This window comes from Salvia splendens, chromosome 4, assembly GCF_004379255.2.
Source record: "Salvia splendens isolate huo1 chromosome 4, SspV2, whole genome shotgun sequence".
NCBI classification, from domain to species: domain Eukaryota; kingdom Viridiplantae; phylum Streptophyta; class Magnoliopsida; order Lamiales; family Lamiaceae; genus Salvia; species Salvia splendens.
Window position 1 is genome coordinate 15,759,580 of NC_056035.1, and position 16,632 is coordinate 15,776,211.

The 16,632-nt window shown below is 41.4% G+C and overlaps 1 protein-coding gene across 2 annotated transcripts; it reads right to left on the reverse strand.

Moving 5' to 3' along the window:
- Window positions 1–1,660: 1,660 nt before the first annotated feature.
- On the reverse strand, window positions 1,661–6,509 carry LOC121798825. 2 transcript variants are annotated; one of them, XM_042198034.1, is made up of 6 exons: window positions 6,289–6,509; window positions 5,747–5,875; window positions 5,596–5,654; window positions 3,766–5,508; window positions 2,583–2,727; window positions 1,661–2,375 (listed from the first exon to the last, which is right to left on the reverse strand). In XM_042198034.1, exons 2-6 carry the CDS (start codon window positions 5,844–5,846, stop codon window positions 1,708–1,710), a joined length of 2,715 nt encoding a protein of 904 aa, XP_042053968.1. In that variant the 5' UTR covers window positions 5,847–5,875; window positions 6,289–6,509; the 3' UTR covers window positions 1,661–1,707. The 2 variants fall into 2 exon arrangements, with proteins under 2 accessions (XP_042053968.1, XP_042053966.1); XM_042198032.1 differs by having other exon boundaries at window positions 5,747–5,910.
- Between the last annotated feature and the right edge of the window lie 10,123 nt (window positions 6,510–16,632).

The window sequence follows — 16,632 nt, forward strand, 5'->3', positions numbered from 1 at the left end:
CCACGGGATCCGTCGCCACCCGCCATTCGGCCATCGTCTTGATCAACTGAGCGCGCGTTTGGGCGCGAGCGAAGAATTTGAGCTCCTGGTGGATTGGCCAAGGGGGGATGCCGACTGGACCTCCTGGGAAGCCCCGGCGTTCCCTCTCGCCGCCTGCTGAGCGCGCTTGCGCCCAATCGGGCGAGGTCGGCCACCGACCGAACGCGACGTGGGGAACTCCTGCGTCGTCTCGGGGAGGTCGTGGGAACCTCCGCTGCTGCCGCTGTAATCGCCGGTGTAGTTCAGTCGTTGCTTCTTCGGCCAGCCAGAGTCGACACCTACTCGGAACTTCTCGGACTCGCTCAGTACAAGATAGCAGTTCCAGTAGGTGAAGTCCTTGTATAAACCCTTCAGTGGGAAGGCTTTCTCCGCTATTCTCCTGCAGTCATCCTCCGTTTGGCCACTGCTCATCATGCGGAGTGCGTTGGTGTACAAACCCGAAAATCGGGAGACCGCCGCCCTGATTCGGTTCCAGCCCTTCCGGCAATCCTCCCCGTTGCGGGGCCTCCCCTCCGGGCAAAATCTCTGGTAGGCTGCTGCTATCTTGCCCCACATGTTGACGATCCTTTGCTCGTTCGAAACGAGAGGATCGTCGCAAACACTCACCCACGCCTTGCTGAGCGCGACGTTCTCGTCGTCCGTCCACCTCCTCCGTACCTCCTCCTCACCCGGCTGCGACGACTCGCCGACCTTCTTCTTGCCCTTCTTCTTTGGGGCGCCACGCCCCGGCACTGCCCCCCCCCTTGAACTAGAGTCTCCGGAGCTCCGAGAGTATCAAACCCCAACTCATCTAAGGAGAAACTATCAAACCCCAAGGGTGTTTGGGTCGATGTGTGCGAAGACCCAGTCGAAAAATCAAAACTGGGGCGATAGACATCCCCCGCCGTCGCCGGGGACCCCCCAGGAGTCCCCTGTGTAGCCGGTACGACCCCCGGAGTCCCCTATGTAGCCGGTACGACCCCCGGAGTCCACTGTGTCGCCGGTGCTCCCCCGGGCATCATCTGCATCCCGGGTACCCACCCCGGTATCGGCGGAAACCCCCCCGGCGGACTCCCCCCCATTGGGGCCCCGGGGATCATCTGCTGCCACGGGTACATGTTGTAGTACCCGGGCACCTGACCCCATCCACTTCCCACAGGGATCGTCGGAGTTTGTGACCCGCTACTCCCGGAACTAGGCTCGTTGTTGAGATCCATTTCCCGTTGTTGATCTTGAACAGAAATTAAGATAGAGAGAGTACTCGTTAAAACAAGTGGTGCGAATGAAAATGACGAGCAAAGCGCGTATATATAGTGTTTCGGAAAAAAAAATTAATTTTCGCGCTAGGCGGTGCGCTGGGCGATCCGGGCGCTGCAATAGCGCCGAACGGACCGCCCAGCCGACCGCCCAGCGCCACATAACCGCCCAGCGCTGCGCGGTTTCTCTCTCCACTCAGCCGCTGGGCGGCTGCAATAGACCGCCCAGCGAACCGCCCAGCGCTGGCGCTCGGCTGGGCGGTCGCTGGGCGCCTATTGTGGATGGTCTAAATAACCACTTTACTATAAACGGATTTTTTTTTCAAGTATCTCGAATTAGGCTTACAATGAGTTTGCATGATTCCTGACACAAACAAACCACAAAGTTAGAAAGAATCATAAAATCGGCAGCAAACATGAGGCAAGCAAAAAATCACAAGAAGAAATCATCAACCAATTCATCTACTAAACAAGTTAGTATCCTATTTCCTATCTCTACACCTTCTTCAAATGCCTCAACTTCAAAGTCCACCCATTTCCCACTCTTCGAGCTCATATCTTTGTCCACGAGCTCGTCCACCATCAGCTCCTCTGAATTCGTCCACCTCCATATTTCTCTGTACAAATCATCTGCCATCCATTGCCTTCTATGTAACACCGCCATCTGCTTTGCCCAGAATTCGCAACCTCCAGCAAGAAGCCGCCCGCATCTCTGTTCCAGGCATTCACACACACAGTCGAACAATACTCTACGTTCCAGCACATTTTCTTCCATGGTTTTGTACGACTCCATTGTTTGATTCTCCAGCTGTGCGAAGAAGTCAGGAGCTATGATTTTGTGAGCTTGTCCCAGAGAGAACTCCTCCAGCAAGAATTCTGTGTGGCTAAGAATATCCTCTATGTATTTTAATTCCCAGTTTGAAGAATCTTTTGAGTCTACCACATGTAGGCTGGAAGAAACGGTTTCAGACATAGCCCCAACAGACAGTGAGGAGGCGGTATCTGATATTTCTGAATCAATTTCAGTTATGTGGGGGTGCTTCCTAGTAGATCTCCAATTCATTCCTTCACACAAGTCAAGTGATGAACACTCCACTGGACCTAAATCACCAAAGCATCAATTTGATCTGATTAAGATATAAACAAGAGGAACCCTTTCACACTATGTTATATTCTTAAAACTCTAAAAATAAGGTTAAACTGGATCATATTCTGAATTTTGACCCACACAATAGATACAAAATATCCTAATTCTTCATTAAAACCAAGTTCATGACAATGATGAACAAACAGGTTTTGGTATTATACCTTCAATGCTCGAGCTTCTACCAACATCAAATGAGTCACAACTAGCTCCTGACAGAGAAGGCTGACTTGAGAGTGAAGTGGCCCCTTGCAAGTACAGGTGTCTCTGACTGTTACTATCACCAGCCCCTTCAAAGTATCTTAGTCCCTGAAAATAAAAAACGTTAAAAGTCAGTGACAGAAATAAAGGTGTCAAATTTACTATTTTGGTCTAAGAAATCCAAGAGATTATCCCCTTCTAAGGTTATGATATAGCAGGATATCTATACTACATTCCAGCCCTACTTAGTGTGGAAAAAATACTCCTTTTTTTTTCTATTTTCCAGCCATACTCTCACCATCTCCGCTATGTATGGAGGTCAAGCACATGACGTAATATGTTCCACTTCTACTACTTGATTCAGAAGTACATGAATCAGCTAAGATCACAGAAAATACAGTATAGTGCTAAGGACCAAAGTAAATAAGCATGGGCTCCATATTATCTTCCCATGCCCTAACACCATGTATCAGGAAGAGTGGTGATAAAAATTGGTGATAGGTGTTCCAATATGATATCCTTTTCATTTGACAATCAATGCATAGTAGAGGATAGATGATTACACAATATCTAAGAAACAATGTTTCCTATCACTCTTCCTTGAGTTAGTATGAGAATCATTCAATATGAAACAAAGCATAATTCAAAGCGATTCAAACAGAAAAGAGACAATTTGACTAATAACATTGTACACCAGTTAGATGTGTTTGTTGGTGGATTTGTAGGCCAGTCAGATGTCTTTGGCTGTCCTATCTAATGCTTTCATGGAAAGGGTTAACCAATTAATCACACTTTATTGTTTGCAAGAAATCAAAAGGTAAAAGATGTTGCTGACTTGCCAGGAGAAAAAAGAACAAATCAATAATTAGAGAGGACCATCCAAGAAGGATGAAAATCTGTAACTAGAGAGAAACATCTCATCACTTATAAGGGAATCAATTTCATTTGAACTCGGAATACTGAGTCTCCCTATGCATTTAACTCTCCCTTAAACTTCCGTTTGAGGTTTATGTCCAAAATAAGTTATCTAATTTTCATTTGTTTACAGTACGATGCTACCAGAATGACAAAACCAATATTGCTACAAGGACATAGGTCATTGATATATAAACCTAGCAAAAGAAGGTCCAAAGGAAGGTGCAATACCTTGCTTGCTTGTTCAGCTTGGAGCCAAAGTTCATCAGCAGAAGCACAATCGGATGCATCCTGGGCTTCTAGTTTATTTTTGCATATACCATTATCCATGGGCAGGGACTCCACCAAGTTAACTGCAGGACCCATGTCTCCATAGTCATTACTGGACAAAGAAGCTGATCCTTGCATGTCTTTCTGGGAAAACTCAACCCTAGAAGTCAATTCTTGAAGTTTTTGTTCCAAAAGTACACTTAAAGCATCTCCGCCTATAACATTGAACCCTGAAGAGGACGCTGCAGAAGTTCTTAAATCAGATCCGTGTACACAAGGCTCGTAACTGGGAGAAGACGAGCTAGTTGCTTCCAAGATAGCAGCACTTGAACTAGATCCAACAGACTTCTTGATTGGAGATGTAAATGTGAATGACACGACATCAAAACTATTTTTCTTGTCAATGACATCCCATTTAGAATCACCTTCAGAGGCAACATTACATTTTATAGATTTTTCATCTTTCATGGTCATAACTTTTTGAGCAACACCTCCACTAGGCTGAACATTCCTATTCATAGGTAATCTTTTCTTTGAAGCTGTCTTTGCTCTCAACGAAGAAACCTCCTTTCCAGGATCAGCAGCCACAAAATTTGTCTTTCTAGATGTCACCACATTATTGACAACAATTTTAGTGGCATTCCTGTTAGTCCGGCCATTAATGTTATCGGAAGACATGTTTGATTCTTGTCTTTCCTTGGGCTGAGAACAAGAAGGTTCAAAATTTGTATCATCTTTGCCTGAGGCACGATTTTGCTTCTGATTATTCAACCTGAGCGCATCAGACGGCCTTCTGGATGAACTTTGCTTTTCCACTTTCTTTTGGGCATGCGCTGGATCCCTAGTTACGCATCCATTGTGTTCTTTTTGCTTCCCAGGACTTTTGCTACCAGAAGAAGCCGTCCCATCTTTTTTGTGGAAGTTGGATTTTGCCTGAACTGCAAGAGAAACTGGCTTTTCATTATTCTTTGGTCTTTGAGAACTTGCCCTTTTGGATTCTTCAGATCCCTGATACTGATAACTTTCTTCTAATCGGCCTTTACCCCGAGCATTAAGTTGCTTCTTGAAATTTTTAGAATTTTCCTCTTTCCCCCTGTGGGATGCACCAGCTGATTGAGAAGATCGGTAAGCAGACTCCATTTTCTCCTTCAAATCCCGAACTCTAAATGGTCCAGAAGGTAACCCAAGTGATGAGAAATTGCCTTTAGTGGTTGACCTTGGACTTTGCTCCATTATCTTGGAAGCTGCCTCAATTATGTAAGCAGCATTTTTAGGTGGAATGAATCCGGGACTTTTGATAGGAGACAGGAGCCGGTTATGAGCAAAAGAGATGGGCTTAGCAGATTTGGGAGGCAGTACCTCTCTCTGAAACCTCTCTATATGTCGATTCTGCAACCTCAGGTCCAACGGATTCCGACTAGATCCGTCCAACTTATTGCGCACACTCTCAAAGATTACAATATCATGTTCACCATGAAAAGCAGGAGCAGCCGTTAAGTAATTAGAATCTCTAAATGAATAGGACTCAGGAAATGGATTAGAACAAGGTTCATTAACATTTGAAGTCGGCAAAGAATCCAGCCCCATAAGACGTGCGACAACCCCAGGTGCTTTTGATCCCTGTTCTGAGTCGCCACTAGCTAACGAAGCATAAGGATAATCATTGTCACATGTGGCATTCAGTTGGAAGGCTTTGTCAAGCATCTTCATACAAGCACACAACAAAAATAATAAAGTCAGTACCAAAAACCTTTGTGCCTGCTGCGATAGAAGAAAATTCAAGATAAGTACCAGCTGACGCCGTGCAATGACTGAACCATGACAACTATCTTTTCCATTGTTCGAACTCTCTGCGTACAATACCACAAATGACTTTCAAACACCAAAATACAATAAAACCATACGACTATTACATTAGTAAATACTCTAAGAAGAAGAATACCAGGTAGATCAGGTTTGGTAGTGAAGAGCTTCTTCCGAGATTTACCATTCCAATCGAACAACTGAAGAAAGCCTCCCTTTCCTCGCTTCTCAACCTCCATTTTAGTTCTTCACTCCAGCATAAAATTCTCTAGATAACAAGCAGATCAATCAAGTGACACCCATCTGGTAGAGTGAAAACAGATGTTTCCAATCTTTACTCTTAGGAATTAAAGTGGTCAAAAATTGGAAAAGAAACAAATAAAATCATTAGAACTACACTACACTGAAACAAACCCTAACACAGGCTTTTCCCCAAAACAAAATGCAGACCACCAGCACACGCAAACCAAAGATTCAAGAAAAATATGGAGACCTCACTTCCTATAAACACACATTAGACGCAAAAAAGGTCAAATCTCATTCAATCCCAGCACTTAAATTAATGTATCTAAATCTACACAGCTACTCGTGCCCGTTAACAATGTGCAGTGGAGGAGTATAATTTAGCAACATTCAGCTGAGCAGGCCATTAAACAAAGAGAAGAGGCTGCACAAACAAACCTGAAAAGCTCATATCCAAAATCTTCACATCACTACTGTGAATCAGAATCCGTACAAAGCTTGAATCTTTCTAGTCAGAAACAGCAGCATTAATTGAGGAGTACAGAATGAGAGCAGAGGTAAAGATCTGGGACGTTGAACGAGGAGTGGAGATGGATTTTGAAATTCAATCTGAGAGAGAGATAGTGTTGATTTGAAAATAAAAAAGTGACAAAAGAGTGTGTATTGTGTGTTTGGAACAAAACAAGAACAAAACAGAGAGTCAGAGTCAGCACCGTTATGTAATTGAAATTAATTAATTGAAAATTATTTAATTTTGATCTCAAAAAGTGGAAATTAATGAATTGAAAATTCTGGGAATAATAATTTCTTCACATGGTTGGCTTCAGGAAAATTATTTGAAGCTTTGGCAATTATTTCTCAAGTAGACAAATATATGTGGTGGCTAATATGAAGTTTTAAAGTGTATATAAATCACAAAGTTGAACTGTCATTCATTTATTAATTTCGTTATCATGAGTTATAGCTAGTAAATTCTAAATATATAAATACAATTGAAGATACACTACTATAAAGTAAAAAAATATGTAAACGTCTTTATTCAAAATATTAATGTAAATGACTAAGAAAAAGATAAAGATGTAGAATTAAAATTTGTACCCTTCCAACCACTTTCCCTCTTTGGTAGGTTTTTTATAGAGGGGAGTACCCAATTTGGGTATATGAATGTCATTATAGCCACCAATTCCCAGATGAGCCATTTTCATCATCATCTGGAGCTAGATGGCAAATCTTTGGAAAAAGAGCATCAACATTAAACTCATAATTCACCAAGAGAGAGAGCCTTGGTTAACAAAATGAGGAGTTTGTGCTACTTACTCATATTATAATAGTAGATCATAAAATATATTCTCATTAAATTTATGGAAGTGTACAAAACGTTTTATATGTAAATTAGATTAATACAGTAACTCAAATTTATTATAATTACTACTATATCTTTGTTATGACTAGACATTGGATGCCAATGTGCAACCACAATTCTAGACCAAATCACCCAACATCAGAGGGGTTATTGTTTTGTGGACCAAGGAATCTATTCAATTTCACAATTACACTTCCTAAAAAGCTATAATTACTCAGATATTCTTTCATTCTTTAAATAAACAAGTACTAATAAAGAAAGGGGGATAAAAAGAGATTATGTTACATAAATTCATAAGAATTGGTTGGAGCATGAAGAGAAATATGTGGGTGGAAGAATTGTTCCTACCAAATGGGATGCTATTAGCAGTCAAGAAAATCCATGTGGTGTGGGTGTGGCTATATCTCTGATTGAGGGCCCATTTATCATATATGATACTAACCCAATCACATTTAATCAAACACCAAACTATAGTAATTAAAATAAATAACAGTGACCCCTTACCTATGACTCTTTCTCTTTCACGAGTTTGGAAGATAGATTATCTCAAGCATAACATTAACAACAATATATCATGTCGATCACATTAATTACTCCCTCGTCTCAAGGAAGATGACCCCAGCCTTCCTTGGGCAACACATAATTTTATGCAACTTTATTTTGTATGTTAAGCAGAGAGAATAACGTAAGAGAAATGGAATGAACTTGAGATAAATGTGTTTCTATTTTTAGTAATATGTCCTCTTGATTTGGACAAACAAAAAATAAAAGTGAGTTATTTTCATCAGTGGGACGAAGAGAGAACTACATTTATCATCAAAACGAACTCCGATTAATATATATGATGTTCATGTCCCCAACAAATCTGTGTGTGTTTGAAACAAAAAACCTACATAAACCTTTCCAATCAAAGATCCAACATCACAAATACACAGGGAAAATCTTTCACATATTTTTCTTATATATAGGTATATGTGAATGTGAGCAATAATAATAAAACAATTCAGGATTGGGTGTGCAAGAATTAGTATCCATGCACAAGTTTAGAGTATTTGGTCTTGAACCAACGCAACCCTTTCTTCCACTTGTTCTTCATCTTTCCTTCCATGGCATACATTTTGTATGTGGCCACCCTTCTCTTCCTCTTCATCTCTGAATTGTTGAGCCATGCCCCTAAAACCGAATTTCGTCTCTTGCTCAAATCCTCGTACGAAGACATTTCGACTTTACTAATATCCATTGCCTTTTTTTTGTTTTTTTTTTAAATTTCTTTTCCTCTCTTTCTCTATCTCTCTCTATGCAAGAGAGAAGAGAAAGAAGGATCTGAGGATTTGCCTTCACAGATAATTGATTAATACCACGTCTTTTAGGATTTGATGCAATGCTCAATTGTTTATAGCTAGGGTTTGATATTCCTTTTTTTCTTTACTTTTCCAAGTTGGTATGTCTTGTGTGATGTGTGATCAATTAAACTTATGAAGCGGATGATTAGGATTTAGGAGGAGAAGAATGTGGAGGGCCAGAAACTTGTTACTTTTCTATGTTTTATTCTAGTACTATTTCTCTAGCATTTCCCTACATATATACCCTATACATTTAAGATGATTATTGAGCAAACTGCATGCAATACCTATAATAATTAATGAGAAATGAAATAAATGTCTAAGTATGGACCCAAAATAAATGTCAAAATCTACAGTGTTTTTATTTTACTATATTGTTTTACAAAATAAATATTGAACCAAAATGTGGTAACTGTGCTTTAAGTTTAAATTTACATCTTTTGTGAAAACGGACCTCCACCGTCCATTGGCATTCAAATCAAACCCCTCCCTATGTCATCTATGCAAGCTTTCAAGCCTAACTAAGAGTTTAAGGAGAGCAAGCCATTTTGGTGTTAGGCTTGTGGGCGAAGGAATGCTGTCCGGATTTCCCATTCTCCTTCGCGCAAGTAATGGAAAATTTTAGCGACATTAAAGGATGGAAGACTTCAAGAAACCCGAACAAAAGGTAATATGTTCAATATAAGAGCATCTCAAAGGGGAAAATGTATATTGAGAAGGTATATTTCTCATTTACCTTCTCAAAAAGGTTATTATACCTTCGTAAAAAGTAATGAACTCCAAGGAAAGAAGGTAATTAAAAATGCAAACAAAAATAACTAACTTTTTACCTTTTATATCAAGAAGAGGTAAAGATACCTTCTTAAAATGAAAGAAGGTATAATACCTCCTCAAATACCATTTCCATAGGAGCATAAAATTTTATGAAGAAGAGGTAAATATGACAGTTATTTCTCTTTACCTCTCTATTTACCATTTCTCTTGGAGATGCTCTAAAGGAATGACTCTCGGAATACTCACCAGTGGATATTTGAGAATCAAAGTTGGGAGGTCGAGAAGAAATAACTTTAATGGCATCTTGGTACTTGGATTAATGGTTGGGGCCGGAATTCTCCTTAAACCAGGTCCCTTGATTGATAACTTTGGATGAATTTGAGATTAGTTGTAGCCATGCAAAGTGTTAGAAAGGAAAATGTGTAAGTAAGGAAAATAGGTAAGCAAGGGAAAAAAATTAATTAGGGAATGAGTATTATGGCAAATCTTGCCAATTTTATGTAACCCTTGGCCTATTTAAAGGAGGCGTACCTATTGTAATTCTCTGAACAAGTTGAATGAATAATACTCATATCTTTCATCATGGTACCAGAGCAAAGGCTCATAAAAAAATCATCATAGCCTAATACCTTTCCCGACCAAGAAGGCGGTTATTTTCAACCTGCAACATGTCAGACGATGAAGAGAAACCAAATATGGAGGAGACACGATTAAAAATGAGTAAGAATGTTACTCTAGCCGTTAAACTCAACGGGATGAATTATCCCCTATGGAAACGGCTGATGAGAGTAGCCATCGTGGGAAGACGAGCAAACAGGTATATCACCGGTACACCGCAGCCGCCGGAACCTGGAATGAAGGGGTACACAGAATGGGAGGAAGCCGATATGACAGTGTTCTCATGGATAATTGACAACGTCGAAACAGAAATTGTTGTCGACTTTGCACATCACCAAACCGCGCAAGCTCTGTGGGAGAGCCTACAAACTACATTCGAAAGTACTGCAGATCCATATCTGTTGTACGATCTAGAGGAAAAGGCAGGCCGAATCGTGCAAGGGGAACATGGGCTAGAAACATATTGGCGACATCTCCACGGAATCTGGGTCGAAATTGACTGATGCCAACATCAACCTGTGGATTGCTGCGACAAGGGGATTAGCCAACTTCGAACGTATGTAGCAACAAGACGGCTGTTCAAATTCCTAACAGGCTTGAATGCAAGATATGACGGGATCCGAAGGGATATTCTCAAGGAAACCCCGTTGCCCTCAGCCGAGACCGCATACGGTCTGGTAAAACGAGAAGCTACGCGGTTGAAAATCATGCCGGCAGCAGACATCGATCTCCAGACCGGCGCAATCAACGATGGATCATCATCGGGCCAAGTCGGACACGGGTTCTCTGTCAGAAACCAGCCACCACCGCGACCAAAACAGCCACCACCACGAACCGCCGCGCAACAGCCCAATCTCCAAGGCGGTTTCAAACCCGACAAATCAAAATTTTGGTGCTTTCATTGCGGAAAACAAAGACATACTCGAGATACATGTTTCCTCCTCGTTGGATTTCCGGAATGGTAGGATGAAAATCAAAAGGCTAAAGCTCGATTAGCCATCGGAGTCGAAGATGGAGACGGATTATTTCTGCAAGGAGCAGGGAATAGGGAGATGACTAACACCCATGGGAGAGCAGGAGATACCGGTCCTCAACCGGGTGGAGGCGGCAGGCCCGGCGAGGCAGCCTTCGTGGAGAAGAAAGGAGACGGGTCATATGGAGGTAACGGATTGGGGTTGAGAAACCCCGATCCCCAATTTGATTTTCAGAATAAACCCCAAAGCATGAGTAATTTAATTTTTGGTCCTTATAGTTCAGAATATATGCAATATGACCCGAGAAAATTACAGTTAGGACCTCAGAAAAACTATATTCCACGTTTGACCCCAAAACTGTCTAAAAGTTCCGTCTTAAGCCCAAATCGTTTTGCACCCTTGGAAAATATACCTATTGCATGCATTGCCCAAAGTAAAATTGACCCTAAGGAGAGTGAGTGGATTTTTGATTGTGGGGCAACTGATACTATGACCTACGATCTGAAAGATTTTTGTGAATTTAATGGGGCAACTAAAAGCCAAATTCAAACTGCCGATGGAGAGTTGACCTCTGTGGGTGGGAGTGGAACCATTGAAATATCCCCAACCCTGAAGCTTACAAATTGCCTCTATGTGCCCAAATTATCTCATAAACTTATGTCTATCAGCCACGTGACGAAAGAATTAAACTGTATGTTACTAATGCATCCAAATTTCTGTGTATTACAGGATATCAGGACGAGGAGGATAATTGGGCGTGGCACTGAGCGTCAAGGTCTTTATTATGTGGATGAGATTACTCAACAAGGTGGCACCGCGATGTTTGCTCACGGATCTGCAAATCGGGAAGCTTGGTTGTGGCACCGCAGATTGGGGCATCCATCCTCGGGGTATTTAAAATTGCTTTTTCCAAAGTTTTCCCATTTTAAGGATATTACTTGCGAATCTTGTGTTTTGGCAAAAAACCACAGACAATCCTTTAGATCAAGTGATACTCGTGTTACGACTATTTTTTCTCTAGTGCATGCCGATGTTTGGGGTCTAGCTCCTATTGTTGGTGATCATGGTTTTAAATATTTTCTTATTTTTGTGGATGACTGCACTAGATTGACTTGGGTATATTTTTTGAAGCATAAATCTGACGTTTTTGAAAAATTTACCCGTTTCTTTATAATGATCCAGACACAATTCCAAACCACGATCAAAATTCTTAGATCCGATAATGGTAGGGAATTTGTTAACAAAGACATGACTGATTTTTTTAAAGAAAAGGGGTTAGTTCATCAAACTACTTGTCCTTACACTCCTGAAAAAAATGGTATAGCTGAACGAAAGTATAGGATAATCCTAGAGGTCACGAGAGCCCTGTTTTTTGACTCAAATGTTCCTAAATTTTTATGGCCCGAAGCTGTTGCCACTGCTGTCTACCTGATTAATCGTTTGCCTACAAAAATTTTGGGTATGAAAACTCCTTTGCAGACTCTCGCATCCCTTACTGATATTCCCCCACCTCTCATACTTCCGCTCAAAATCTTTGGTTGTTCCGTTTATGTGCATGTACCGAAACACGAAAGAGGAAAATTTTCTGCATGTGCAATAAAATGTGTTTTTTTGGGGTATGGGGTAAATCAGAAGGGCTATCGATGCTATCACCCGGGGTCTAGGAAGGTTATAACAACCATGAATTGTAATTTTCTAGAAAGTGAATACTTCTATCACACCCAACCTCGGGGTCGGGGGGGAGTGCTGTTCAGGGGGAGTGTGATAAAATTGGACCCCTCAGTTTTTCGATGCCACATCCAAGTATCTCGAACGTGGAACCAATAGAACAAGCTAGTGTCACTGCCGAGTCAGTCACATCTGCTGTAGAGCCTCCTTAACCGCCTACGCCTGAATCGAGTCCTCCTCCAGTGATATCCGAGGTAATTCCTGAAACTAGCTCAGATAATACAGTTATTACTCCTGACACTTTTGGTGTAGACGAGAATGGGAATGCAGCAATTGATGGTGATACCGGCCGCTATATACTCCCCAACAGAACTACTCGTGGGGTCCCGGCTAAGAGATACAGTCCTGAGAGGATTAGTAGAAGCCAATATTCTATGGCGAATCTCGCTAAAGCAAATCTAACAGAGATGGCTAGGGCGTTTGAAGCAGCACTTTACGAAGAAGAAGAAATCCCATATACGGCCGAGGAGGCTATGAAAATTGCTCACTGGCGAGAAGCAATGCTAGTAGAAATGCGGGCTCTGATGAAGAACAATACATGGGAAGTATGTCTTAAACCTGATGGAGTTCGAACTGTGGGATGCAGATGGGTCTTCACTATCAAACGGAGGCCAGATGGGTCGATTGAAAGGTATAAGGCGAGACTTGTGGCCAAAGGATACACTCAGACTTATGGAGTTGATTATGCTGAAACATTCTCACCGGTAGCAAAAATGAGTACTATTCGAGTGCTCTTCTCAATAGCGGCAGTCAGGGAATGGCCACTACATCAGTTCGACGTGACAAACGCATTCTTACATGGGGAACTGAAGAAGCCCATTTACATGGAGCCACCACCTGGATTTGTTGGAGATTTCGAAGGAGGAAAGATTTGCAAACTAAAACGAACACTATATGGGCTAAAGCAGTCACCTAGAGCTTGGTTTGGGAGATTCTCTGAGGCAATGAAGAAGTATGGGTATGAACAAAGCAACTCTGATCATACTCCCTCCGTCCCGCACTACTTGCACGTATTTCCTTTTTGGGCGTCCCAAGTTACTTGCACTCTTTCCATTTTTAGTAAAAATTTTCACCTACAACCGTCATTTTTGACTTTCCTATACACTCATTCCTTAATCTCCGTGCCGAAAAGGAAATGAACGAGTAGCTCGGGACGGAGGGAGTACATTATTCTTGAAGAAAAGAGAAGGAAAGATTACATGCCTTATCATCTATGTAGACGACATGATTCTCACGGGAGATGATGAAGAGGAAATAAGCAAGCTAAGGAAGAATTTGTTTGCAGAGTTTGAAATGAAGGACTTGGGATTACTAAAGTACTTTCTGGGTATAGAAGTGCTAAGGTCAAAGAAGGGGATCTTCATCAGTCAGAGGAAATATGTACTTGACTTGTTAACCGAGACAGGACTACTTGACTGTAAGCCAGCAGATACTCCTATGGTTCATAATCATGGTCTGCGGATAGTTGAAGGAGCTGAAGCCACTCACCACACGAGATATCAACGTTTAGTTGGGAAATTGATATACCTATCCCACACTAGACCCGACATAGCTTATGCAGTTGGAGTAGTTAGTCAGTTTATGCATGCACCTCAAGTAGCTCACTGGGAAGCAACACTGAGGATTGTTCGATATCTGAAAGGGACAGCGAACCATGGGATTCTATTCGAGAATCATGGACATTTAGAGATTCATGGATTCACGGATGTTGATTGGGCAGGGAACCCAAATGACAGAAAATCAACTGATGGATATTTTACCTTTGTGGGAGGAAATCTTGTCACGTGGAGAAGTAAAAAACAGAAAGTGGTAGCCTTGTCAAGTGCAGAAGCTGAATTTCGAGGGATTAAGAGTGGGTTGACTGAGATTCTGTGGCTGAGAAATTGATGACTGAGTTGAACTTAAACTCACAAAAGTCATGTAAGTTGTTCTGTGATAATAAGGCGACAATCAGTATATCTGAAAATCCAGTTCAGCATGATCGGACAAAACATGTCGAGGTGGATCGACATTTCATCAAGGACAATATAGAGGCCAAGACGGTAGAACTTCCTTTTGTGAGATCTGAAGATCAGTTGGCGGATATACTCACGAAAGCTGTCGATGCAAAAAGCTTCCATGAGGTATTGGGCAAGTTAAGTATCGGTAATCCCATTACTTAACTTGAGGGGGAGTGTTAGAAAGGAAAATATGTAAGTAAGGAAAATAGGTAAGCAAGGGAAAAAAATTAATTAGGGAATGAGTATTATGGCAAATCTTGCCAATTTTATGTAACCCTTGGCCTATTTAAAGGAGGCGTACCTATTGTAATTCTCTGAACAAGTTGAATGAATAATACTCATATCTTTCATCAGAGAGGTATAACCCAAGCGGATACCAAGTTTTTCTAACCTGTTTGCTACTTTGTTCTTAATTTGATCAATTGTTTATACTTTGAGGTCTTTTTGTTGTGCTTAGTGGTGCTTTTCGAGTGTGAGTGTGAGTGTGAGTGTGTGGTTCTGCGACTTGCTTCTACTCAGATTTTATTTATATGGGTGAGTCTATTGGTTTGGTGTTGTAGTAGAGTAGTTGAGATCTTTTCTTTTGGTTTTGTCTTGCTCATTGTTTCGCTGCCTAGCTTTATGGCTTTGAGTCCTCTTGCCCTGTTTTATCAAAAATAAAATATACAAAAAAATTTGTACAATCACCCCTCCCCTAATGCATGCCTGAAACGTCCATTTCCTCAGTCCACAGCCTCCCAAATATCTCATCAAGTAATACAGTTCCTGACAAGATGAACACACCTCGCATCTTCAAAAACTCCATTCTTCTAAAGCTTTCTCATACAAACTCTACAGTAATCAACTCAGTATGTCCCATAAAATTACTCTTAACTTTTTTGTTTTTTGAAAATCTTTTCTCCTCACTTCACTACTAATAAGATGAGTCTTACCACCGAGTAATAGTATTTCAATTATTTTTTCAATTTCTCTTTCATAGTTAATTAATTTTGCATTAAAATTTATATCAATCCCAAAAGTCTCTTTAGAGGATGGAGGAAATAGTAATACTAGTATTCAACAATAATATATCTAATTTTTTAAAATTTACAATATCCATTAATGTTTAGGATTCCAATCTTTTTCTTAGCAATACAAGATTTTATATAGTATTATTATTTTATGTTATAAATGAAAAAAATAAAATAGAAAATATAATAAAATAAAGATGAGAGCATCCACAGTGGGCACCATAAAGCCCGCCCTATGCACTGCCACATCAGCATTTTATCCTCCTGCCCTTCCACATGCAGTGGGGCGCCCTAAAGTGCACCCTACGCATTTTCTTCTATTTGAATACTTAAATAACTACAAAAATTGGGAAAAACTTTTATTTCATTTATAAAATTAATACATTACAATACGGATTACAAAAAAAATACTCAAACTCAGCGACGGCGGTTACGGGCCCACACTTCTTCAACCATGTCGTTCATGAGCTGCGCATGGTCGTGTTGGTTGCACATTGAGGCCTGTCTAGATAGAACCTCATTGAAGCCCGTCGGTAATCCTCGAGCGGGGGGCTCGGTCGCCGTGATGGAAGAGCTAGAAGCACTTTCGTCATCGGTCCAATCGGTGATGCTCCCACCTTCATGTTCGACTATCATGTTGTGCAAGATTATGCACGCATACATGACATCGCGAGGACTTCCTTGAACCAGAGACGGCCCGGCCCTTTCACTATTGCCCACCGTGCTTGGAGCACGCCAAATGCCCGCTCCACATCCTTCCGCGCCGCCTCCTGCTTTTGCGCAAATAAAACTCTCTTCTCACCAATTGGGCAGCTGATCGTCTTTAGAAAAACAGGCCACCTTGGGTATATGCCATCGGCCATGTAGTACCCCATGTGGTATTGGCGCCTGTTGGCGGTGAACTCGACGGCCGGGCCGTTGCCGTTGCATTGCTCGGTGAAGAGGGTGGATGAGTTGAGGGCGTTGATGTCG